This window comes from Rhipicephalus microplus, chromosome 3, assembly GCF_043290135.1.
Source record: "Rhipicephalus microplus isolate Deutch F79 chromosome 3, USDA_Rmic, whole genome shotgun sequence".
NCBI lineage: Eukaryota > Metazoa > Arthropoda > Arachnida > Ixodida > Ixodidae > Rhipicephalus > Rhipicephalus microplus.
Window position 1 is genome coordinate 218,786,476 of NC_134702.1, and position 25,170 is coordinate 218,811,645.

The 25,170-nt window shown below is 44.6% G+C and overlaps 1 protein-coding gene across 3 annotated transcripts in view; it reads right to left on the bottom strand.

Moving 5' to 3' along the window:
* Window positions 1-12,045, bottom strand: part of LOC142804133 (uncharacterized) — a 111,535-nt gene extending 99,490 nt beyond the window's left edge. For 2 of the 3 annotated variants that reach the window (XM_075890720.1, XM_075890722.1), the window contains exon 1: window positions 11,866-12,045. In XM_075890720.1, the coding sequence (XP_075746835.1) occupies window positions 11,866-11,914 (49 nt within the window). In that variant the 5' untranslated portion in view covers window positions 11,915-12,045. The remainder of the gene's footprint in view (window positions 1-11,865) is intronic. The other variant, XM_075890721.1, reaches the window with a different exon arrangement.
* Window positions 12,046-25,170: the final 13,125 nt, after the last annotated feature.

Genomic DNA, 25,170 nt, shown 5'->3' on the forward strand with positions numbered 1-25,170 from the left:
CATGATGAGTCGTTATAAGCATCCACTATTGCACGAATGCCGTCTTTGTGGGGAATATAAGTATAAAGTGACGCAACATCTAATGTTACCAGAAATGAGTCAGCAGGTATATTCAGGTCGATGATGTCAGCGAGGAAATCAGAAGTGTCCTTCAGATAGGATGGAAAAGTTGGAGGTAGTATACTAATCAGGCCATCGACATAGCTTGAAAGTAGTTCGGTGACAGTGCCAATGCCTGACACTATAGGACGACCAGGGTTATTGGGCTTATGTATTTTAAGCAATAGGTAAAACCTTCCTGGAACAGGGCTCAGTGGGACTAATGAGTACTTTGCTTTATCGGGAAGTTTGTCATCCAGTATTAAATGCTTGTCACGATGTCCTTAAATTCTTCGGTGGGGTTTTCAAATTCAGACTTTGTTGAAAACTGTGATAAGCTTCGTGATGCGCTAACTGTAAAACAGTACCCGCCTCAGATTATCGACAACGCGATCATGCGCGCCGATGCAATGGACCGAAGAGCGCTTTTAAAATCAAATAAAGAACCTGCGCACCGGAAGCACATCAATTTAATTCTGACACATTCTCCATCAATTCCAAATGCTAACGCGATCCTCAAAAAGCACTACAACATACTAATGCAGAGCAATCGTCTAGAAGACGTCTTCCCGGAGCCTCCACAAGCAGTTTACCGCCGATCGAGAAACCTACGAGACATACTTACGTCATCCAAACTATCAACGCCAGCCCACGTGGGGTGTCACCCATGCAACAAGGCACGCTGCAAGGTGTGCCCCCACATGACCACGTCGCGTATTGTTAAGAGCTCTGCGTCGAACTTCACTCTCTGGATGAAAGGCAATTTCGACTGCGACACGAGCAATGCGATCTACTTGCTTCAATGTTCATTGTGTGACCTCCAATATATTGGTCAAAGGGAGACAGCTTTCCAGTTGCGCTTCAATAATCACAGGTCACACGCCAGGTGCCTGCCTAGCCTTCCCCTGTCCAAACACCTCGCTACCCCAGGCCACTCTTTCGACAACATAACTGCCACAATACTCGAATCAGGTTTTAAATCGCACTACGAAAGGGAAGTTCGTGAATCTTTTCTTATTCATAAATTTAACGCCATAGCGTCTGGAATGAACGAGAACCCAGGGAGGCTTACGTTTTTACCGGCAAAACAGATAAATCAACCGCCGTAGCCCACATACACGTTTGTTCACTGCCGTGATTACGTTGCGGTGTCATTGGTGACACATTAGTTAGTTGACCAGAACGCATGCACACTCTGTTACCACATTTGTGACATCAATGGTGGTATTATGCTCATGTATATTTCATTGACAACGAATGTAACTTACCATGGCATTGCCTTTTTTTGTTCATTCACAAATGTTGCGATATCACAAGTGTCCATCATATTATTTGTATCTATGTTTTCAAGTCACCTTGCCCTACCATATTCGGTATAGCGCGCTGCTGCTCCGCTATCACAAAATGCTGCGCATGTCTGAATATCTTTTTGTTAACATGTATGTCAATATTACTAAGAGTGATTATTCACAATTGGGGGCCCCATGCTATGTCCTTAAGAAGTGCGTGGTAGTGTGTTAGTGTAATATGCACGTATGCCCTGACGAAGGCCGGTCCCCCGGCCGTAACGTTGGCAATAAAGCATCGTTTTCCGTTTGCTCGTTCGCTTCTACTGGTGACTTATATATATATATATATATATATATATATATATATATATATATATATATATATATATATATATATATATATATATATATATATATATATATATAGATATATATATATATATATATATATATATATATATATATATATATATATATATATATATATATATATATATATATATATATATATATTTATATAGTCTTGTAGATCCTCCGTGAGCGGTCACAACGTGGTTTATTTCGACGTTTCGGCCTAGAGTCTGGCCTTCATCAGGCCAGACTCTAGGCCGAAACGTCAAAATAAACCACGTTGTGACCGCTCACGGAGGATCTACTAGACTATATGCAACGCTACGGCCACTCAACCACCATGCCTGCCTATATATATATATATATATATATATATATATATATATATATATATATATATATATATATACATATAAATAAATAAATAAATATATATATATATATATATATATATATATATATTATTAAGGCGTTTATTAGCCGGCAACGAGCGAAAAATATATAATGGCGACAGTCACAGCCAAGCACGGGCTCTCAGCGCGAGCGGCGTCCTTGTTGGGTAGCCCCACTAGAAGGTACTCAAGAGTTCGACCCATTTCATAGTTCGGAGGCTTCGCTACAATTACCCCGGGGTCGAAGAGGGAGCCGCCTGGCGACCTAACAGCTTCTTATTATGAGCGGGTCATAATAAGGCTTCAGGCGCTCCACGTTGACGATGTCTCGCCCACGGCGGCGTATGTCCGAAGATTGTTCAACGGGTTCGATCAGATAGTTGACGGGTGAGGTGCGCTCGATGACACGGTAGGGGCCTTCGTATTTGGGACGTAGTTTGGAAGAGAGGCCAACTGCAGAGGTCGGGATCGAGAGCCATACAAGCGCACCAGGAAGGAACGTGGGCTCAGAAGTGGTGGAGCCATCACGGATACTCTTCTGCCGCTCTTGCTCTTGCGTCGTAAAAGTCTTGGCAAGCTCGCGACACTCTTCAGCAAGCCTGGCTGTCTCGGAAATAGGTGTACACTCAGATGGATCCGGCGTGTACGGGAGTATCGTGTCCATGGTGTGCGACGGGTGCCTTCCGTACAGCAAGTAGAAAGGTGAAAAACCAGTCGTGCTCTGAGGGGCGGTGTTGTAGGCGTAGGTGACGAAGGGCAGTATATTATCCCAATTAGTGTGGTTGGCAGCGACGTACATAGAAAGCATGTCACCGAGGGTGCGGTTAAAGCGTTCGGTGAGGCCATTGGTCTGTGGGTGGTAAGCAGTAGTTTTGCGGTGGACAGAATGGCACTCCGTCAGAATGGCTTCGACGACTTCCGACAAGAGGACACGGCCTCGATCGCTGAGAAGCTCTTGGGGTGGTCCGTGGCGCAGTATAAATCGATGCAGCAGGAAGGACGCAACATCGCGCGCAGCAGCCGCAGGGAGAGCGGCGGTTTCGGCGTATCGCGTTAAATGGTCAACGGCAACGATGGCCCAGCGGTTACCAGCCGACGTCAGAGGAAGTGGTCCATACAAATCGATACCTACGCGCCCAAAGGGACGGTCAGGGCAAGGTAACGGTTGTAGACTGGCGTGCGACATGTGGGCTGACGGTTTACGGCGTTGGCAAGTGAGGCAAGAGCGAACGAACTGCTGCACATAGCGGTACATCCCGCGCCAGAAGTAGCGTTGTCGAATGCGATGGTAGGTTTTGAATACCCCAGAGTGCGCGCATTGCGGATCAGAATGGAAGGATTCACATATCTCTGACCGCAGACTGCGGGGTATCACGAGTAACCACTGCCGGCCGTCGGCGTCGTAATTGCGTCGGTGTAGGAGGCCGTCACGAATGGCGAAATGGCGAGCTTGACGACGCAATGCACGCGTGGATGGCGTTGCGGATGGATGAGAGAGCATGTCGATGAGCGGGCTGATCCAATTATCCTTTCGCTGTTCGGTAGCGATGATGTCAACATCAATGGCAGAAACAGCAGCCGAGGATACTGAGCAGAGCACATCACCTTCAGGCAGAGGGGAGCGCGAGAGGGCGTCGGCGTCAGCATGCTGGCGTCCGTTGCGGTACAGCACGCGGATGTCATAGTCTTGTAAGCGAAGAGCCCAACGGGCGAGACGGCCTGAGGGATCCTTCAATGATGAAAGCCAGCATAGTGCATGATGGTCGGTGACGACATCGAATGGGCGACCATACAAATAAGGTCGAAACTTTGTAAGAGCCCAGACGATCGCCAGGCACTCTTTCTCCGTGACGGTGTAGTTTTTCTCGGCTCTCGTGAGCGTACGACTTGCATATGCTACGACATATTCAGGGAATCCGGGTTTTCGCTGCGCCAGGACAGCGCCGAGGCCTACTCCGCTGGCGTCCGTGTGCACCTCCGTTGGGGCTGTAGGGTCGTAGTGGCGTAGAATGGGAGGCGACGTCAACAAATGGCGGAGCTTAGCGAACGCGTCGGCGCACTCGGATGACCACGAATTGAAGGGCCCGTTGCTTCCAAGGACCTTCGTCAGTGGTGATATGATCGTGGCGAAATTTCGTATGAAGCGTCGGAAGTATGAGCACAGGCCCACGAAACTACGCAATTCTTTGACAGATGCAGGTTTGGGGAATTCGGCCACGGCCTGAAGCTTGGCAGGATCAGGAAGAATGCCGTCTTTGGACACGACGTACCCCAGTATGGTGAGTTGCCGTGCTGCAAAGTGGCACTTTTTCAGATTTAGTTGTAAGCCGGCATTGCTCACACGTGCGAAAACTTCTGTCAGACGTTGGAGATGCGTGGAGAAATCCGGAGCAAAAACAATGACATCGTCGAGGTAACACAAGCACGTGTACCATTTCAAGTTGCGCAGCGCAGTGTCCATCATGCGCTCAAAGGTCGCAGGTGCATTACATAGACCAAACGGCATGACGTTAAACTCGTACAAGCCGTCTGGCGTGACGAAGGCGGTCTTTGGTCGAGCGTCGTCAGCCATTGGTACTTGCCAGTACCCCGAGCGCACATCGAGAGAAGAAAAAAAATCGGCTCCATTAAGGCTGTCAATCGCGCCATCGATGCTTGGAAGTGGATAAACATCCTTGCGAGTGATCTTATTGAGCCGTCTGTAGTCCACACAGAACCGCACAGAACCGTCTTTCTTCGCAACAAGAACAACAGGAGACGCCCATGGACTGTCGGAGGGCCGAATAACGTCGCGTCGGAGCATATCGTCAACCTGATCATTAATTACTCGACGTTCAGCAGGCGACACGCGATATGGACGTTGCCGTAAAGGTGGATGGGTACCAGTGTCGATGCGATGCGTAACAACGGACGTGCGACCGAGAGAACTTCGCCCGACATCGAAAGAAGAACGATATTCTTGTAACAGGTCCAGAAGTTGGGAACGCTGTACGGCCGTAAGGTTGTCAGCGATGGAGGGGCCAAATACATCAGCAGACGACGAATCAGAAGTACAAACAGCACTGATGGTACGCGAATCGGGACAACGCGAGTCTTCGGGTACGTCCAGGACTTGTGCGTCGTCGACTGGTTCCACTCTGCCGAGACATTCCCCTCGAAGCAAGGTAACAGCGTACGGGAACGGGTTGGTTACAAAAATAGCAGTGTTGCCCTGGTTGACCTGCACGGTCGCGAAAGGTACTAGCAACCCTTTCCTGCTGCAAGCGCGGTCAGATGGCGAAACAAGTCCAATGGTGTCGGAGAGACCAGCGCAGTAGACAGACACAGCCGTCGTCGAGTTTGGAGGCACTGTTGTATCGTCTTTCGTTAGAATCTTGCTCAGTGTCGGGGGACTGTCTTCTGGCGTCAAATGCGAGAAGGGTGAGAGCTCAATTTCGGCGGCGGCACAATGGATGACGGCGTCATGGCGGGAGAGAAAGTCCCATCCCAGGATGACGTCATGAGAGCATGCCTGAATAACGATGAACTGGGCGACATACAGAACGCCCTGGATGACAACGCGAGCTGTGCACCCTGCTGTAGGATGAATCCGATGCAAACTTGCAGTACGGAGGGATAACCCAGAAATTGGCGTCGTCACTTTTCGAAGTAAGCGGCAGAGTTTTTCGTCCATAACTGATACGGCAGCTCCAGTGTCAATAAGAGCCGATGCACAAACACCGTCCACAAGCACGTCAATGACATTCGAGGGGCTGCTCTGAGGGCTTTCACATTGCGATAGCGTCGCAGTCCTTGCCTTAGGGACTGCGACGACTAGTTTTCCCGCTCATGAGCTGCCGCACTTGGCCGCATGGGGGACAGGGAACGGCGTCGGGGAGACGATGATCTTCGAGATGGACCTGGGCGAGATCGAGGTGGCATAGACGGCGGTTCTTCGCGATAAGGACGGCTGAGTTGGCCAGCAACAGATGAAGAAATTGGAGCCGGCTGTACGCGATGGCAATAACGGGCCACGTGACCGGCGTAACCGCAGGCAAAGCAGATGGGCCGGTTGTCGGGTGTGTGCCATCTGTTCACCGGGGTAGGTCTCACCCATGTCGCAAGGGCTGATGGACGGAACGGTGGCTGCATGGTGGACTGAAGCTGAGGCTGAGGGGTTACGTCAACATACGTAGCGGGCATGCCCGCTGCAACGGACGGAGGTCGTGCAGCAGCTTCAGCGTAGGTCAGAGGGGCCGGTGCTTGAACGACTTGGGGTGGCCTGGCGACCACTTGCGCGTAACTCAGGGACGCAGGAGCCGGAGGCTGTTGGGGGTGGTAAGCAGGCATTACCTCCGCTATTTCCTGTTCAATCGCTCGGCGGATGGGAGGGAGAACGGTAGTAGCTGATTGTTGAACAGCAGGTTGGTGGGAAAAGGGCAGGAGGGAGAACTGACGCGCGATTTCCTCACGGATAAAGGACTTCAGTTCTGCCATCAACGCCACTTGGTCACAACTGGCCTCCAAGCCAGCAAGCGTTGCAGCTCGTGGTGGGGAGCGTCGGGTCATCGAACGCTGCCGGCGGAGCTCCTCGTAGCTCTGGCACAGTGTGATGACCTCAGCCACCGTGCCGGGGTTTTTGGCGAGCAGCATCGTGAAGGCATCATCGTCGATGCCTTTCATGATGTTTCGGATCTTGTCAGACTCGGACATGGTGTGATTGGATTTGTTACATAGGTCGAGGACATCTTCAATATAGCTGGTGAATGACTCACCAGCCTCCTGAGCACGTTCACGCAAGCGCTGCTCGGCTTGCAGCTTGCGAACAGCAGGGCGGCCGAAGACGTTGACGATTGCGGTCTTGAAATCGGACCAGGTGGCAAAATCGGACGCGTGGTTGTTGTACCACAAACTGGCGACACCGGCAAGGTAAAACACCAAGTTGGTCAGCTTGCCGTCCTCGTCCCATTTGTTGGGGACGCTCACGCGGTCGTAAATGGCGAGCCAGTCCTCCACGTGAGTGCCATCAGCGCCAGTGAAGATGGGTGGATCGCGGATTCTGGGGACACCGGGACAAGGGGGTGGCATTGGAGGAGGCGTTTGCTGAGAAGCGTCTTGGTACATAGTAGGTGGCAGGGTACGTGATCGTAGCTCCAAAGGCATAGACAGGGATCGCAGCACTCTCCACCAAATTGTTAAGGCGTTTATTAGCCGGCAACGAGCGAAAAATATATAATGGCGACAGTCACAGCCAAGCACGGGCTCTCAGCGCGAGCGGCGTCCTTGTTGGGTAGCCCCACTAGAAGGTACTCAAGAGTTCGACCCATTTCATAGTTCGGAGGCTTCGCTACAATATATATATATATATATATTTCAATTTACTGTCGCCTTGATTGAGTTACTGCATCAATACCGAAAATAGTCCTGTTCTTTGTGTCTCGAAAATGTAAACAAATATTAAGGGCAACACACTCTGAAAAAAAGAGCATGCTTGAAAGCAGAGATTACATTTCAACCTAAGTTTACAGCAAAAACATTTTAAATATTTTTGAAAGATTCTGGAAATTGTAAATTGCCTCTTAGAGGGTTTAACAGTGCGGTATTGTTAATGCATGAGTTAAAAGAATCGTTTAGTAGTACGTTTAGTTACGGTATTTCACAGGGAACCGCTTGGTTCTACAGTGATATTGTGGCGTCTTGAGCATATCACATGCGTTTCCAGAACGACGACTTAGGGAGGTTGCTTATGTATATAGTACATTGCAGAAAACGGAAAAGAGATATCTGTAGAACACCTTAATAAGTAGCGCTTAAAAAATTAGAAACCACAGTGATGATGCCATATGTGTCAACCATACTCAACAGAATGAAATGATATGCATGCGGGACGCTTCAGCTAAATCTAAAAAAAACTATAAACTTCGGAATTTACTACTTTGAAGGAATTGTGTGGTGAAATCAGCCAAAAGAGATAAGGCATTGTTAGTGGAACTTCCGTCAAAAAAGTTAAACTGAGAACACCTTGTGATATTTACTTCGAACAGGTAATCTTAATTCAGAAACATTTATTCGTGCTAAATGACAGCGTAGCTTCGCTGCAGAATGCGCACAAATCGGGAACAAAGCAGGAGGTACATAATATAAAATGACACAGGTTTGTCATTACTGCTGAACTAATAAAATCCTTCAAATGGATGCGCCAGGGACTACTATGATGATTTGTAGAACGCTTACCGCTGTCTCGCTAGATGACGTAGAATATCACTTATTCATGCGAAGCAGCAAAGTATTTGTGTGTTTAGTTATTGCTATTATTATAATACGTCTCACGAGTATAACGCGCCTCATGTTTCAGTAGGTTGTCTTCTGTTCTGCGAATGGGTTATTGCTAAGAAGGGCGGCCAACATTGGTGCAGATTTTTTCAAGAGAACAATGCCGATCGACATAATTCTTCACAAAAGGATGCACACGTCACTTGTTAGCAACTGCCAATGGGCTGTAAAAAATTATGCTGGAGGACAGATATGAGTAGCACTGCAATATTTCTGAACAGTAACGCAAAGCCCGTATCATGTTAAGAATTTTACTACAAGCAAATTTGCTGCTAGCATAACGAGCTAATAAACACAAATATACAACATATATAAAATACATACACCAGGGCTCGTTTGTCTCGCACCCAGGCTCCCAGATTCTCAATGGCACACTCTTGTACTTTTGTACTGGACTGCCAAAGCATGTATCTACTCCGCCAAGCTAACAATGCAAGCAGCAGCTCTTAGACTTTAATATGCAAGAAAGCGCATGTTGACGTCACTGCAGCTTACAAGAAGCCACTGTATCATTTTTCGCAGCGAAGAAGATCAGCGCAACAGGAGTATACTCTTCTTTCGCTGATTGTTGTTTTTAGAAATGTCTTCTCCAGTACTGTCTGTGAAGGTCAACGCAATGTGGGAATCGTCCCGCTGTGGTGTTTCCAGATTGCACAGATTTCCGTCCTCAACAAAAAATGACCACCTCCACCGCCTCTCGACAATTGCAGTAAACAGGAGAAATGAAGCCATCGGCTTCAGCAAAGACTAAATGCAATAAGAGATCACCTCAAAGAGCGACGCTTGCCGATTTCTCACGCCAAATTGGTAATTCTCCTGTGCGCGAGACAGTGAAAAACCTGAAACTTTTTGTGAGTGAGCAGAAAATCGAACAAACATGAAAGCATCACGTCTTCGTTGTCACCTTAGACAGCCAATTAAGATGGAGCAAGCATATTTCCGATCTAGAAAATCAAGTTAACTGCACCATAAATGTTATACGGTCGCATAGCGGGAACAAAATCGGGCGGCACATCAGCCTCTCTTCACCACGTTTATTGTGCACTTATCAGACAGATAATTGCCTTCTCCACGCCAGTTATCTACAACATCTCTCAGACGTCGCTACGCCGCCGACTTCAGCTGTTACAAGCACGAAGATTACGCATATGTCTAGGGGTTCCAGAGGTAACATCAACTTATCTAACACTGGCAGATGCAAGGGAACCCAAATTTATACTAATTCAAAATATGGAAACCTGTTTGCACTTCTTTCACCTAGTTGCGCAACACCCTTCACATCCGCTCATATCAAACATCATGAACCGTGCCGGAGTGGAATTACATCATGTGTACTAACAATTCATTTCCCGGCTTCCCGTGTCGACACATTGGCCAATGGATCTAAACTACCCGCCATGACTGCTTCAGCTACCAACTATTGAAACGTCAGTCGTTGCCGCACAGCAGTTGGCATTAAATCCTCTGTTTGACAGCTACAAAGGCTACACTCACGTTTACACTGATGGCTCCATCGCTAAAGAGAATGTGGCATAACCATTTAGAAATCCGGAATGCGTGAAGAATATGCATGTCGTTTAGGCCATCTCTCATCTTCAATAACGTTGGAGGTCATAGCGATTTTTCTAGCCATAAGCTTTATTAAAGTGTCAACGACACCAAATAAATAGGTGATAATTACAGACTCTCTGGCGGCACTGGCATGTGTGGAAAATACCACTTCAAGACACATTGATGTGCGTATAGGGTACGCTATATTAAAAAAGCATTTAGAAGAGACGACGTCCTCTCATCGAGTGGCTTTTTAATGGGTTCCCAGTCACTGAGAAATCAAGTAAATTGAAATGGCAGATGAGTTTGCGAAAGCCGCTCATCATTCCACGCAAACCCGCCTTATTCCTGTATGTGAATATTATATCAATAGGATATCAGGAAGAATGAAACGTGAATTATGCTTGCCTACCTGGTTCACAGACAAAACAAAGAAATCACTCCTATATGCTGTTTATTCTAATCTTGAATGTTAGACTGCCATATCCCAAGGCGTTTCGACGCTCCCATACATCGCCTAATACTCGGAACTGCTTACACAAAGCACTACCTGCTTCTTACTCAGCATGCAACATCGTCCGCATGTTCATGTGGCCACGACGGCGAGGACATCTATCACCTCTTGCGCGACTGTCCGAAACACGACACACACCGAAGGCGACTCGAGCAAGAAGTCTATACGCCAAATCCCAAGTGACCATTTGCGTTGAATAAAATACTAGACCCATGGCCATCGAAAAAAAGGGCAAAGCAATGAAGAGGCTGCAACGCTTTTTCGAAGAAACAAATATTTTTGACCACTACTGAGAGAACTATAGGTAAAAAAGAGCGTGATGGCTACGTATTCTGTCCATATAAGAAAATTTCCACTCACCTATGTAGGCTGAAAATATGTATATACACTATCTTTTTTTCTATTCTTAATTTGCAACAATCAAGTGGAAAGGAGTAGCCGTCACCAAGTAACGGTGACAACAACTCCTCATTTATTTTCTATTGAAATAAAATGGACCCTAGTGATATTGTACGAGTATTAAAATTTACTTCGTGTGTTGGAGCTTAACATCAGCTATTTTTCTTTACAGCAGTAATTTGCAAGCAGTATGCCGGTATAATGCGGCATCAAATTGTTGCCGTACTCTTTATCAGGCGCATGCCAATATTAGGAGACATTTCGACAAAGGCTTACATGCACGCACGCGCACATTTCTTACTAATTTCAAGTAGCGCTAATGCGAGAAGATATATTACGTCCACATTTGTGAACTTGAGTGCTTGTAAGTTTGTCGTGATCAGCCAAAGATTCAGTTAATAGGCATCGCAGTCTCACATGCAACTGCTTAGGAAATTATTGTGAATTGTAACAGTCAACGGGTTTTATTGGCTGCCAAAAGTGAAGGAATATGTGCAGCTAAGCTGAAGACGCCACAAAATTCATAATTTGCGCACATTCACAATTAGATACACGTGTTCATATTGCATTTAGACTAAAAGGTCCATAGAAACAAGAGAACCATATCGGCAAGCCATTGTACACAAGTTGCGCAGCAATTAGCTCCGGCGGCCACCATTCACGTTTAATTGATGATGGAAATTATTGTGTGTTGGGGCATCGCTATAAGGGAAGAAACCAGAATGGAGAACGAGCTTGCTCGTGAATGCCCAAATTGTAAGCCGAAAACTGTGCCATGGTTTTAGCGACAATAACTTACTCTTCACTTAAACACAATGCGACAGATTTGGGCTGCGTGGAGCGATCTAAGTGTTAGGAGAGAGAAATGCATCATAGCGAAAATGAGTATTGCTAATGTAAGCCCCTAAGGTAGAATAATAATGGAAAGAACACACCAAACGTTATGAAACACACTTACCCTGCACAGCAAATAGAACCAACACTGCCCAAATGGAAACCCAGCGCATGTTATTGGCGCGTTCTTTCGTTAAAGCTTCTCATGAAGTTATTTACCACAAGGAAATAACCAGGAGCAAATTTTGTAAATTGAGTAAAGTAGCGATTCAATATGCCTGTATTCTGAAATAGGCGTAAGAGGGTGAAGTTTTCATGCGGTGGTCATGGTTGCGCAGCTGGTCAAGATTTTCATTGTCTTTCGGTGCACCGCTAGATCGATCATTGTTCTCCATTGTAACTAAGGCGTGACTTGTCACAGCACTTTTTGGCCCCTGCTCTATAAGAATAAAGAGTCCACGCAAAATGCGGTGTCTCAGTTACATGAACAGTAGTTAAACGCCAAGCCCATTGGCTGCAAATATTAGCCCTTGTTTTTTAAGGAGGGCTAGAAAGTAATAATGATCTTATTAGTCTATTGTGCAAATAATATACACAGTAAAAAAAATAGTGGCGTTGCCTGCCGGAAGATACTCAAAACACTGAGATGGGTTTGAAAATGTTGTGCGAAAAGGTCACTATATGTTCCTGGGCCTTAAGATAGTTTTTTTAAGTGATTCAGGAATATGGAACCGTTCAACAAAGAAGACTTTTGTCTGCCTCAGTGGAACAGTGGTCAGGGTTCGCGGCTGCTGACCTGAAAGCCGGGGGTTCGATTCCGGCCGTGGAGGTCGAATTTCGACGAAGGCAAAATGGGCAGAGGCCCGTTTGCTGTGCGATGTCAGTGCACGTCAAAAAACACCAGATGGTCCAAATTAACGGAGCCTTCCACTATGGCGTCTCTGATAATCATATCGTCGTTTTGTGATATAAAACCCGACACCTTGTAAACAATATTTTTGTGTGGCAGTAGGTTCTATATTGTCACCAGAAATAAACGGTAGCCCCTCCCACGTCAAATACACTCAATTTTAAAAATAGGAAGTGCTCATGAACACCCAAAATTTAGGAGCATTTGTGAACTTGTGGCACATCATTGAAAAAATTCGCTTCGCCTCTAAGAACGTCAGTTGGGGCTGCTGGTACGCTCGAGAAAATGCCTTTATCCAGTTTGCGTGGGTAAACGGGGCAAATGAAGGGTGCAAAAGTGGCTTCCTGTCCAACTCACCCACAAAGGAGCCCTATTTACACACTTGATTGTCTACAAGCAATGGGCATGCGTCAGCGATATCGATACTGGCTGGATGACGCCCGGGCATTAAGGTCTCCGAAGTTTGTTGCCCGCTGTTGTGGCTATGGGTGTATGCTGGAAAGCCTGAGTCCACCAAAAATTGCAAACGCTGCTTTAATTACTCTCGGGTCTCCGTAGATTTGATTAGTTCTGAGATTTAGTTCTTTATTTGTCTAATATTTTCTTTTACGTATTGATACTCTCAGTGCACCAGGGATTGCAACACGTGGCACAAGTGTACAGTTTTGCTACAATTAATATAAACAAATAGCACAGCGTGGGTTTCATTTAACAAATTGGTGAGTCTGTGGGCACAAGAAAGTGATATGTATAAATAATAAAGTAGGGTATCCCCATGTTCCGAGAAAGAAGGAAAAAAAGAGCACAAGCAGTACAAAGCATACCCAAGAGGTAAAGCAAAAATGTGGCATGTAACATATAAACAACGTCATAGCAAATCAGTGTTAAAGGATGTAACCAAATACGGTTACAAATGAGCTATAACCGAATCATCAACGAAAAAAGAAAAGATGGTAAGTAGTAAATTAAAGACGGCAAGTGAAGGACCGCAAAGGACGCGACACGCTTTGCCTAAATAAAAGTACTCAGTCATAACCAAGCAATGACGCATGTTTGGAGGGTTGGATTTCTGTGTTTTTATGTACTAAAACCAAAATATGACTATGGGACACGCAGTACCGAACGTCCCCAGAAATTTCAACCGTTTATTCAATATTTACGTTATCACATAGCATGCGCACATGCAGCATTTCCCCGATATCGAGGAGTTACTGTCGAGGCGGACTGAATCGGCGGCCTTTAGTTAAGGGTAGTAGCTTCGTGAAGAACATGCGCCTTTAGTATCACACAAAATACTTCTTCAAGTACTTCTTGAAGTCCTTTTTGATGTACTCGAAGTAAGTTTTAAGTGTTACCAAATAAACTCGAATGAAAGATGCAGTACGATTCCTTAACTTATTGTAAAATGGCACGAAAAGAAGTGGAAACAGGGAGTTCATAAGTGTGTAGCCAATGATGTGTTTTCGAGTATTGTTGGAGGTATTATTAAGATTGCTCTGTTTGCAAAAGTAGGGGCCAGCTTGGTCTATGTAAGTGTCTATAATTAAAGTAATCGTTAGCAAGTTCCACCTCAAGTGAAAGTTGTACGAACTGAGAACATTGCTTTGTCTCTCTTTTGTTTGTGTTGCGTTAATTGTTTATGTCTTCTTTGTTTTGTTCTTTTGTTGTGCTTGTCTGCTCTTTTGTGCTGTTTTCTGTCCTCCTCGTATGCACACGTGATGTTTTTATCCTATTTTGTTCTGTTCTTGCATTATCTCATTTCTTTTGCAAAAGTGTATTCACTTTTCCTAGCACAAGATATAAGTAACTAGAAGAATAAGAGTGGGGTGCAGCGCATTCGACAAGCATTCTCAAGCCATGACTGGTAGACCGCCCTTATCCCTCTAAAGGAAGGCATATAATGGCTGCATCTTGCCGCTACTTACCTACGGAGCAGAAACCTGGAGCCTTACAAAAAGAGCTCAGCTTAAACTGAGGACGACGCAGCGAACGATAGAAAAAAATATGAGAAGTGTAACCTTAAGATACAAAAAGAGAGCAGAGTGGGCCAGGGAACACACCGGGCTTAATCATATCATAGGTGAAATCAAGGAGAAATGGACATGAGCTGGGCAGATATCGCGCATGCTGCATAACCGCTCGTTATTAATGGTCACTGACTGATTCCCAGAGAAGGAAAGTGGGTGAGGGCAAGACAGAAAGTTAGGTGGACAGGCAGACGAGATTAGGAAGTTTGCGGGTATAGAGTGGCACTAGCAAGCACATGAACAATATGACTGGTGGAAAATGGGAGTGGCCTTTCTCATGTAGTGGGTATAGTCAGACTGATAATGATTATTATTATTATGATGTTGATGTTGATGAAGATTTTCTATTCAGTGGTCCTCATTCTACTGTTTTTCTGTTGTCTCCTATTTCGAGCGTGGTCTGTGCAACTCTCGATGCAGATGTTCCGCCTCCGCTTCAGTATTGCAAAGATTTAACTACCGATGCTTGCATTGCACCGTTGATTCGCTGACTCGGACCAACGAACTAATTATAATTAGCCCTACCACGCAAGCACGTTGTACGTAGTCCGCGCGTCATGAATAGGTTCGATGCCGCGCCCTCTATTTAAAAAGGGAGCTTGTGCACTGCTACACAAAGCTGCGCGCCTTCTCTCAGGAGAGAGAGAGGCGAACTTTACGCACTGATGCATGGCAAAGCGTACTATTTTCAAGCCCTTAATTAACCCCTCGACGAGGCTGCCTTTCACGGCCAAGTGCGCTTGCGTTTCAAACTTGGCGCTTGGTCGGTTGGTTTATATGTATCGAAAGCGTGGTACCAGCATGACTTAGACGCGACACATAAGGCGATGACAGGGTGGTCATTTGAAGTATCCTCTATGATCTTCCAGGTGACCATGAGATTAAATTATCGATAGGGCTCTTTTATATGTGATAGGTCCTTCTTGTTATGGATATGACGTAAGCGTGCCCCCTACAGGGCAGGAAGGGTGGTGGCCTCAATTAATTAAGTAGGGGGTGGGGCACAATATGCCACGTACATTGACTCATTAGGGGATGGGTGCTGTGCTAAACCTTCCCCCTCCCCCCGCCCCTCGATGGGCAACCCTCCGCAAGGTTATGATGGGAACGTTTCACTAGGTATCTTTTGTGTTATGTATAGAAATGTCAATTTCTAGTTCGATGCAGGTTAGTTGGTACACTACTTTTGTGTTTTTAAGCTTGGCTGAAGTATATAAAGAGGAGACACGGGCCCGTTCTACATTTACGATGGCTGAGTTTAACTTTTATTTATGCAAAGTGCAGCGAAAGTCTGTCTGTTGGACTGCTTTTTAGGTGGTCAGTACGCTTTTTTGTGAAAGGTAAACTAACTATTTTGGCATATCTCAAAAGCTATGTAATCAACATGGCCAATGCTGTTAGCTTTGTAATGAAAGGAGCAAATTTATTCAATCAATCAATCAATCAATCCATCAATCAATCAATCAATCAATCAATCAATCTGATTTTTATTGACAAATTAAAGAAAAGATTACAATATATCTGGACAATTAGCCTACATTGGCTAGTGATCGGTTCATATCAGAGTACATAAAAGGAACTTAGCAGAGCATACTTAGCAATAAACACATATATACACAATTATTTATACATATAACTATTCATATGCACATACATAGTACATACATAAGCGCGTGTACATATATGCATTTTCACAACATACCGAAATATAGTTTGTTTCATCATCTTCGTCATATAAAATAAGTGACTGGGTAAAAGCACTAATTAGCGCAGGAGAAAGTGAGAAAAAAGCCTATTTTTATGTCTTGATGCTGCAAGCAAAATAATTTCACACTGTGCTTAAAATTTCTTGCCACTTTAACTTCTAATGGTAGTCGGTTCCAAATTTTAGTCCCATGAAATTCCCATACGCGTTTTTCATATAAGTTATAGTTTGTAGGTAAGTTAAAATTGCCATTCGATGCGTGTCTAGTGTTTCGCGATGGTATTGTAAATAGAGTGGAGGAGAGGGGAAAGCTAGTGCCTATAATTTTCTGAACAAAAAGGGCAACCTTATAATCGTGAAGTGCCCAAGCTGATAAGATTTGTTTTTCCTGAAATGTAGTTTTATATGAATTTCCATGGTTTCCAAGATATGTTTAAAACTAGACGCAATTTTTCAAGTGCTAGTCAAGGTAGTATTACCATCATGACGTTCTTTCTGAACTGTTCTGTGAATGACAAGCCAAGCCAAATGCACTCTTTCAGCCAGTTCAACGTGTGATTATTATACAGTGGATGAATTGTGATCGATGTTTTCAATCATTGAAACATGTATATAACGTCATTTTATCATTACATACGTAGGACCCTGAAGCCCATTGAGTGGCTGTAGAAGGGTCGTCAGCACTTAACTAAAGGGCAATGCAGAGAAAATGGGTGCAAGGATACACAGTAAGAAAATTTAGTAGACACATGGAAATACAATATATAGATATAAATGTACACAAATCAAAACAATATTTATGCATACCAACATTATTTCTGTATGTTTTTAAAATGGAAGCGAAGGAAATGTTGATACGTATAAATAAAATGCTGTGACGGTACCAGGTAAAGTGTGCCTCAGTTTCGCAGCAATACAAAAAAATGAATGTGATACCTATTTGGTGCTCATACGGAGTATGCAGAAAACTTGAACCATCTTCCGCTAAAAAGAACCATGTGTTGAGACAAAGCAGTGGGCACTGACGCTCAACCTGGTGGTGACGTTTACACTGGCGCTTATCGAGCGAAACCAACTAAATACACCGTTGACTGAATTCCGAATGCGCGACACAGTGTAAACATATTCGGGTTGGCCAGTGAACGCTTGTGCAGCGTAAACAATTTGTTTTATGCTATGAGACGCTCCCGGCGTCGACCTTGCGAGGTGAGAGAAGGAGAAGAGAGTGACATATTTTCGTGTGTATTCATGTGCCTGCAAAAGACGCGAGCATGCGCAGTGGGGGTTTATGGAGGGACAGTGTTGCACAGGCTAGTCAAATATCTGATTCGCCTCTAATAGTATATTTAAAGTGGAACATCTTCAGTGCATAGACTTTGATGTGTGAGTGTTATTGACGAGCATAGCACAGATATTATATGAAAGTTCATAGAGTTAGTAGTTCCTAATTGCGATAACTGACACAAACTGTTATGGGTTATATGTTTAGTCATTCATAAGCATATGTAACTTGGACTGTTCAATAAAAACAGGAGGAGAATAGCCTCTTTTGAAAATATGTTCTAGATTACCAATTAAATAGTGTTACACGCGATGAAAATACTTCAAACTCGATAGGATCAGATGAGTTTCTGCAGAAGAATATTTGGTGGTGTATCACGAAAAAGCTCAATTAGCTGTGTGACCATAGAAATCTCTGTGAGAAGAGCACTGATTTCATGCTCGAACTCGAAAGGATCAGATGAGTTTCTGCAGAAGAATGTTTGGTGGTGTATCGCGAAAAAGCTCAATTAGCTGCGTGACCATAGAAATCTCTGTGAGAAGAGCATTAATTTCATTTGTGTAATTTAACGACACCAAACCATCATATGATTATGAGAGATGTTTACTGTATGAAAAACTGTATGAAGAATATACTTGACTACTCATAGCATGAAAATCATTACATGGTTGTCATGAATGTCATGATTTACATTTCATGGTCCTGCAGCTCTTGCGGTGGTTGCGTTCACACGGCATGTTGCAAAACTGGTATAGTATGACATGATTGCACGGTGACCGCAACTAATAGACTACTTGAAAACCATTACATGCGTGTCATGTAACAACATGACTACATGCCACGCTCATGATGCGCTCGTGGCCGTGTCACTAGCGTCACATATACCTAATTTGGTATTACGGGACGTGAATAGATGACGAAGGTATGATACTGGTGCGAACATGATTAACATGAGATCCATGCCATGTAACAACATGACTACATGCTACGCTCATGATGCGCTCGCAGCCGTTTCACTAGCTTCACAAGTACCAAACTCGGTATTACGGGACGTGAACAGACGACATAGGTAAATAACACATCCAGACATGATAATCACGGCATGCATGTCATGTAACAACATGATTACATGCCACACTGATGATGCGCTCGCGGCCGTTTCGCTAGCTTCACATTTCATTTCATTTCATTTATTTACTCTCAAGGCCGAAACATCACAGAGAGGAGCGGGTATACATCGTACAGAAAATCAGGAAATACAGCAAATCAAAATTATATGCGCACAATGGCGGTCTGAAAACCATAAAAGAAAAGAAAGACTGCGTGTTGTGAAGAAGAGGCAGGGTGGTTGTAACAACAATGTTCAACATGGTTGCGTTTTTGAATGACACGCGCATACAAAAAACTAACAAGAGAAAACACAGCGTGACTTAAGTGGCGAATTTACGCGAAATGGTTAGAGAGGGCGTTTTTAAACGAAGTGAGGTCAGTGATAGCAGCGATAGGGGCGGGAAGGTGGTTCCACTCATTTGCAGTTTTCGGGATGAATGATTCAAAATATAAATTCGTGCGGGCGCTAGGAACGCCCACCTTGAACTGATGATCGTTGCGTGAGGAAACGTACGATGGGGGCTGGAAAAGAGTGTTGCTAAAAGACGGAATACAATGAAAGATCTTATGGAACAGGCAAAGGCGAGATATTTTACGCCGCAGTGAGAGAGTGGGTAAGTGAAGATAGGCTTTCACCGAGGTAACATTTGCCAAATTTGGTATTACGTGACGCCAATGGATGACGAAGGTTTGTGACTGGTGCCAACCTAATAATCATAAAATGCGTGTCATGTGAAAACATGACTACATTACACAGTCAAGGCACCAATACATTTCGACGTGACGTGGTGCGCGTGCTCACCGGCGTTCATTTCGTCAGGTCACGCCGACGTTGCCACGCCAGGCACCAGTCCTGCCATATACTCGCGGGCGCGCGCCGCGCTGCGTTGCTTTGATGCATGCGCGTTCAGCGCGTCTGGCATTCCTCCGTCACGAAAAGAGAGAGACGCAGTGTTGTCTGGGTAACGAATCAGCTTTGTTAGCTCTACACATACCGAATTTTGTGTTACGTGACGTCATTGGATGGGGAAAGTATATGACAGGTGCAAACGTGATAATCCTGACACGCGTGTCAAGTAAGAACATGACAACATACCACGCTCATAGTGTGCTCACGGTCGTTTCGCTAGCTGTACATACACCAAATTTGGTATCACGCGGCGTGAATAGATCAAGGTAAACGACGCATCCGAACATGATAATCATAACACGGAAGTCATGTACGGCTTCATTTACCTTTACCTCGTAACGTTGTGCTGATTTTAAAGTGACATATCGAGCTTTATTCTTCGTGCTTCGCATATTAATGATTCCCGCGGTACGTGGGATCTGCCAATTGTTTCATTGTCAGACTGGGATCGAATGATTGACTCGGTTAATCATCAATGGTTTCGCAACACCCATGGACTTGCTTCAAAAGTTCGTCGACAATATTTCTGTTGAGAATTTTGCAATAAATTTGTCATCGATTCATTTCTATTGAAATACCATTGAAGAAGTATTCCGTAAATAATATTTCTGTTGAGCACTTTGCTATAAAAGTTGTATTGTTTGTTTTTACCGAAAAAAATTATAAACGAAATATTTCGTAAACAATTTTTCTGTTAAAAACTTTGCAATAAAAATTTATTGTCTCATTTCTATAAAATGTTGGACATAATACTTCGTAAACAATAATACTGTTGAGCACATTCAAATAAAATTTTATTGTCTCCCTTTTACCAAAAAATCATGAACGAAATGTTTCGTAAAAAACATTTCGTAAGAAAAGTTGAGACGCGCGCCCGCTCATGTTCTCCGGTGAGCGCGCGCGTAAAGGAGGGGGGGGGGGGGCAAGAAAAAGAAAACAGATGCGAGACCAGTGGAAGCTGAGAAGTTTCGTGTTCACGGTGTGGCGGCACAACAGTGCATGCGCAACAGCTCACTGAAAGACTGACCTATGTATGTTGATGCTCGTGTCCTACGAAACAAGTTTAACTGATGATTTTAGAAAAGCATGGCAAAAAAGAAACAAATGGAAGGCAGCGAGACAGAGAATGTTCGAAATTGAAAATCGTTTGGTTGATGTTTCATTAGTGGTTACGTAATTTGATGATGAACTTGAACATCAAGTACAGAAGTCAGAAGTCAGGTGCAAAAGTCAGCAGGCGAGCGTATGCCACCGACATTTGCTCACTCTTTTGATTATTAAGATACAGTCGTCATATTCCAGCATAGATTTGTAACAGTGAACCACGACCAAGACAACCAGTGTACTGCTGTTGAGATAATGTACCACCTATAAAAATCCCCATTTTCTAACGAGCAACTGCATGCAGTAACAATAAAGATTTTGAGGTTCATTCTGCACCATTTCTTGACCCCAACTGCACGCGGACGTTTGCGAAAGAGATGTGCAGAAGCATTGTTTATTTGGAGGGAGACCTACCTATCCATCGCTTATTTGTGTACGTCATACTTGACCTTGGCGCGCGTCTCGGCATTCACTTGAACAGCGGTGTGATACTGAATAAATGTAAAAGTAGCCACTTCCCATAAATAAGATTAGTAAAGTCTGAAAATGAGTAAAAACCACTCTTTATCGCAAAGTAATGCGCATAAATTCTAATTTTGGAAATAAGTAATCGTCGAAATGCTGCAAAGGCGCTGCTGCCCCAGCGCGCAGCTCGCGGAAGTTCACGCGTACGAAATGCAACTGTTAGAGTAGACACACTAAAACACCCATGCAACGTTTACGTGCGAAAGCGCATTGCCTTCAAACAGCTGAGAATAGGCTGCTGTCACTGACACGCGTGTTCCTCGCGACACAAATAAGTGAACTTGCTTACAGCACACGCACATGCGCGAAAAATACGTAGGTTTCGCCACCCAAACACAGCCTCATCGCGCTGGTATCCACGAATTTCGGTGAGCGAAACACCCGCGGTTCACGGGGAAGCTCTAAAACGACGCATGGACACACGTTAATTCTTCTTTCAAAACGGAGCACCACGAACCAAAGTTGGAGCCTAAAATGCTCACCATGGTTGTCTCGAGTTCATGAAACAAACTGTTCACGCAAACAAATGCATACGACACAAAAAAAGTTCAAAGTTGCGCCGACAGTTTGAGAAATGCCACTTGGTATATTTGTATCTCGCAAAAAAAAGGAAAAAAAATCGACTTCATGCGGTGGCTCTGTGGTGACATCTGCTTCACGTGCATGCGGTCCCGAGTTCACTTCCACTGCTGAGTGTAGTTTGCATGTTAATCTCGCTGATCCAGACAACTGTTCATACAGTTCTCTGAATCACAGTAGAAAACCACCACAGACAACTGTGATGGTTTTCTAATTAGCTATAGCCTTATTATCCACCACATTACCGGCGAGGAACCACTCTCGAATGTGTAAAAGAGATGCCTTTTCTTTCTTGCATTGATGGTTTTTCAATTGAAAGTGATGGGTGAATTTTCAATCCTAGTCAACAATTGCTTTAATCATACTTCAATTGATCCACAATGTATTTTCCATCGCCATTTCATTTTCTCTAAATGATAAATCTGTATCGAGTTCCTTGATTACTTTTCAATTGAAAGTTGTGGGCCAATTTTCAATCCCGATCTACAATCTTCTCAACCGTATTTTATTCAACCGTCATTTGTCTTCGAGCTAGCTCTGCCGTAGTGGTATAGTGGATAAAGTACTCGGCTGATGACCCGCACGTCGCGGGATCGAGTCCCGGTTGCGGCGGCTGCATTTCCGATGGAGGCTGAAATGTTGTAGGCCGGTGTGCTCAGATTTGGATGCACGTTAAACAACCCCAGGTGGTCGAAATTCCTGGCGCCCTCCACTACGGCGTCTCTCATAATCACACGGTGGCTTTCGCACGTTAAACCCCACATATCAATCAAGCAATGTATTTTTGATACCATCTGTTGTCAGGGCTCAATAACGGCTGTTTGTTTTTTCAATAAGAATTTTGGTAAGAGACTGCTCATAATTATCGACAGAGAATGTTCCGACTTGCTCGTTTCCCGCCCACAAGTTTGGCTTAAAAAAAGTTAATTCTTCGACACGTCCAATGGTGCCTTCGCCAACGTAAGAACTCCACGGCAATATACAGTACAGCAGGCATATACATCTACGCTACTGATCTCTATTTCACTGTGTTCCCACTCTGCATGTATGCGTGGTGCTAAACACTCAAGCGATGTGAGAAAGTGAAACCGAAACTGGAACTGAAATCAACTCTATGATACCAAACTATATAATTGCGTAGTAACACAAATGCACGGATGCCCCGCCTCTCGCACCACTCTATTGCTAAGAGAAGTTGTCACCGAGTATATAGAAAAGCTCAAAACTGGCTTTAAAAAATGAACGATGATTGAAAAAGAAAACTAACTGAGTAACCAACAAATTATTGCTTTAAGTAACTGAAGATCACTTGAAACGCTTCGGAAGCGTTCATCTGACTAGCGCACCACGATGGAAGAGTGCCACTACTTCTCTAAGTGTACAATTGTTCGTACAACTACTGGCGCTTCTCCGTTGGCTCCTCTGATATCGGAAAACAACCCGAGTGAATGCGCTGCTGACGACACGGCTGTCAACTCTCATTGTTCACAAAGAGGGAATGAATAAAACGCCGCTAAAAGCAGCGATGCATGTCATATGCCAAGTAAATCTTCCTAACATGATTCTACCTGTGCCATGCAGAGTGTAAATCTTTACAACGAACATTGATGTCGTTAGTGGTTTGGTAAAGGGAGCATTGTGAACTTTACGTACGGAGATCGCTCGGTATACATTACTCTCGGATATTATTCGCCATCTTGCTGCCCCTGCCTCTGCCTGAATACGTATTCAGTGGGTTCCACGGACTGATTTTCCGGAACTTGCGAAATCTTATTTGGCGTCCCACCATCAAGTTAAACCGCACCCATTACCACATTTTTCTGAGGGCGCTCAAGGACAGACTCTGCGGAAAAAAAAGAAATCCTCCAACGTACCGACTGAACTCTTATACCTCCGTGTGGATCAGACCTCCTTGGCGGCTTAACCCGCTTAGAGCTTACGTTGAGGAGACTTACAATTGAGGTGGCGCTTACACCATCCGTGGCCACCCTTTCCCTTTACCCTTTACCCTTTAATAGTAGCGAGACCCGTGTGGTACTGTCCGTTTTCCCACGCCCCTATACAGTATGTAACTACCTCACATCTACTGTGAACTTCAACGGCTCTACAATGAAGCCGTCGTCGTCACTTTCATGAAACAGGCCTCAGGCCTGGCCGACCACCCGACTTTGAGCGCTAGACCCGTAGACCTCACCACTACTCATTACTTTACCGAGTACAAAGCAACTTGCACAGTGCATTTTTGAATCAAATATTTTTATTCGTTAGGACAGACTTAAAAAAAAACAATTGCGAACGTATTCTTTTCTTTTTTAAAGTGTCTTTCCACTTTTGGTAGCAGTGTCTTTCCAATTTTGAATTTATTTCACACGTTACCAAGCCCGTGGCCAGGGGGGAGGGGGTGTGCCCCAGAGGTCAGGGCACCCCACCGTTGGAAATTCAAAACTTTGGGGGTAATTTACTCAGAATAAGTTATGAAGATTGCTGTTTTTTAAGGCTTTCATTAAGCGCCGCACCTCACCCGCCCTCTCCACCCTACTTTCGGCGTAAAAAAGATTCTTGGTTAAGGGCCTGAATGTTACACTTTTTTTAGGGCTGACCAACATCACACAACATCAACGTGCGCAGTACCATGTAGCAGCAGCAGTGATAACCATTCGGATATACGATCAAACACTCTCCCATGAATTACGAGTATATAATAGTTTTGGTTTGATTCTGTTACATGAGTCAAGATTATAAAACTTTTTGCGCGAAAGCTCATGTTCCCGCACTACAACAAATCGAAGAAAAGCTTCTGCTTGGCAGTGATCGCATCAAATCAAAGTCACCGTCCACTCAGAGACGTTTCTGATCTATGAAAACTACATTATGACATTACTTCTGCTTCATCATACCTCTCAGAAACGCCCACGTAACTCTCAAGACGTCTTTTGGTTCGTTATGTGATGAAAGAACTCCGTGTGACCTTATCGATGTTTCCCGCCACACGAACTGATCGCATGAATTGCTACGGCCGTCGTGATGAAATTATCGGGTTCAACTCTTTCTTGTTCCAGAAGAACACAGCTCGCACTTGTTTTTTTTTTTATCCTTAGGGCACATATTTGCCATAGTCACTGGATGGATGTAGCCCGTGTGCTTAGATTTGGGTGCACGTTAAAGAACCCCAGGTGGTTAAAATTTCCGGAGCCCTCCACTACGGCGTCTCTCATAATCATATCGTGGTTTTGGGACGTTAAACCCCACAAATCAATCACTGGATGGATGTATCCGA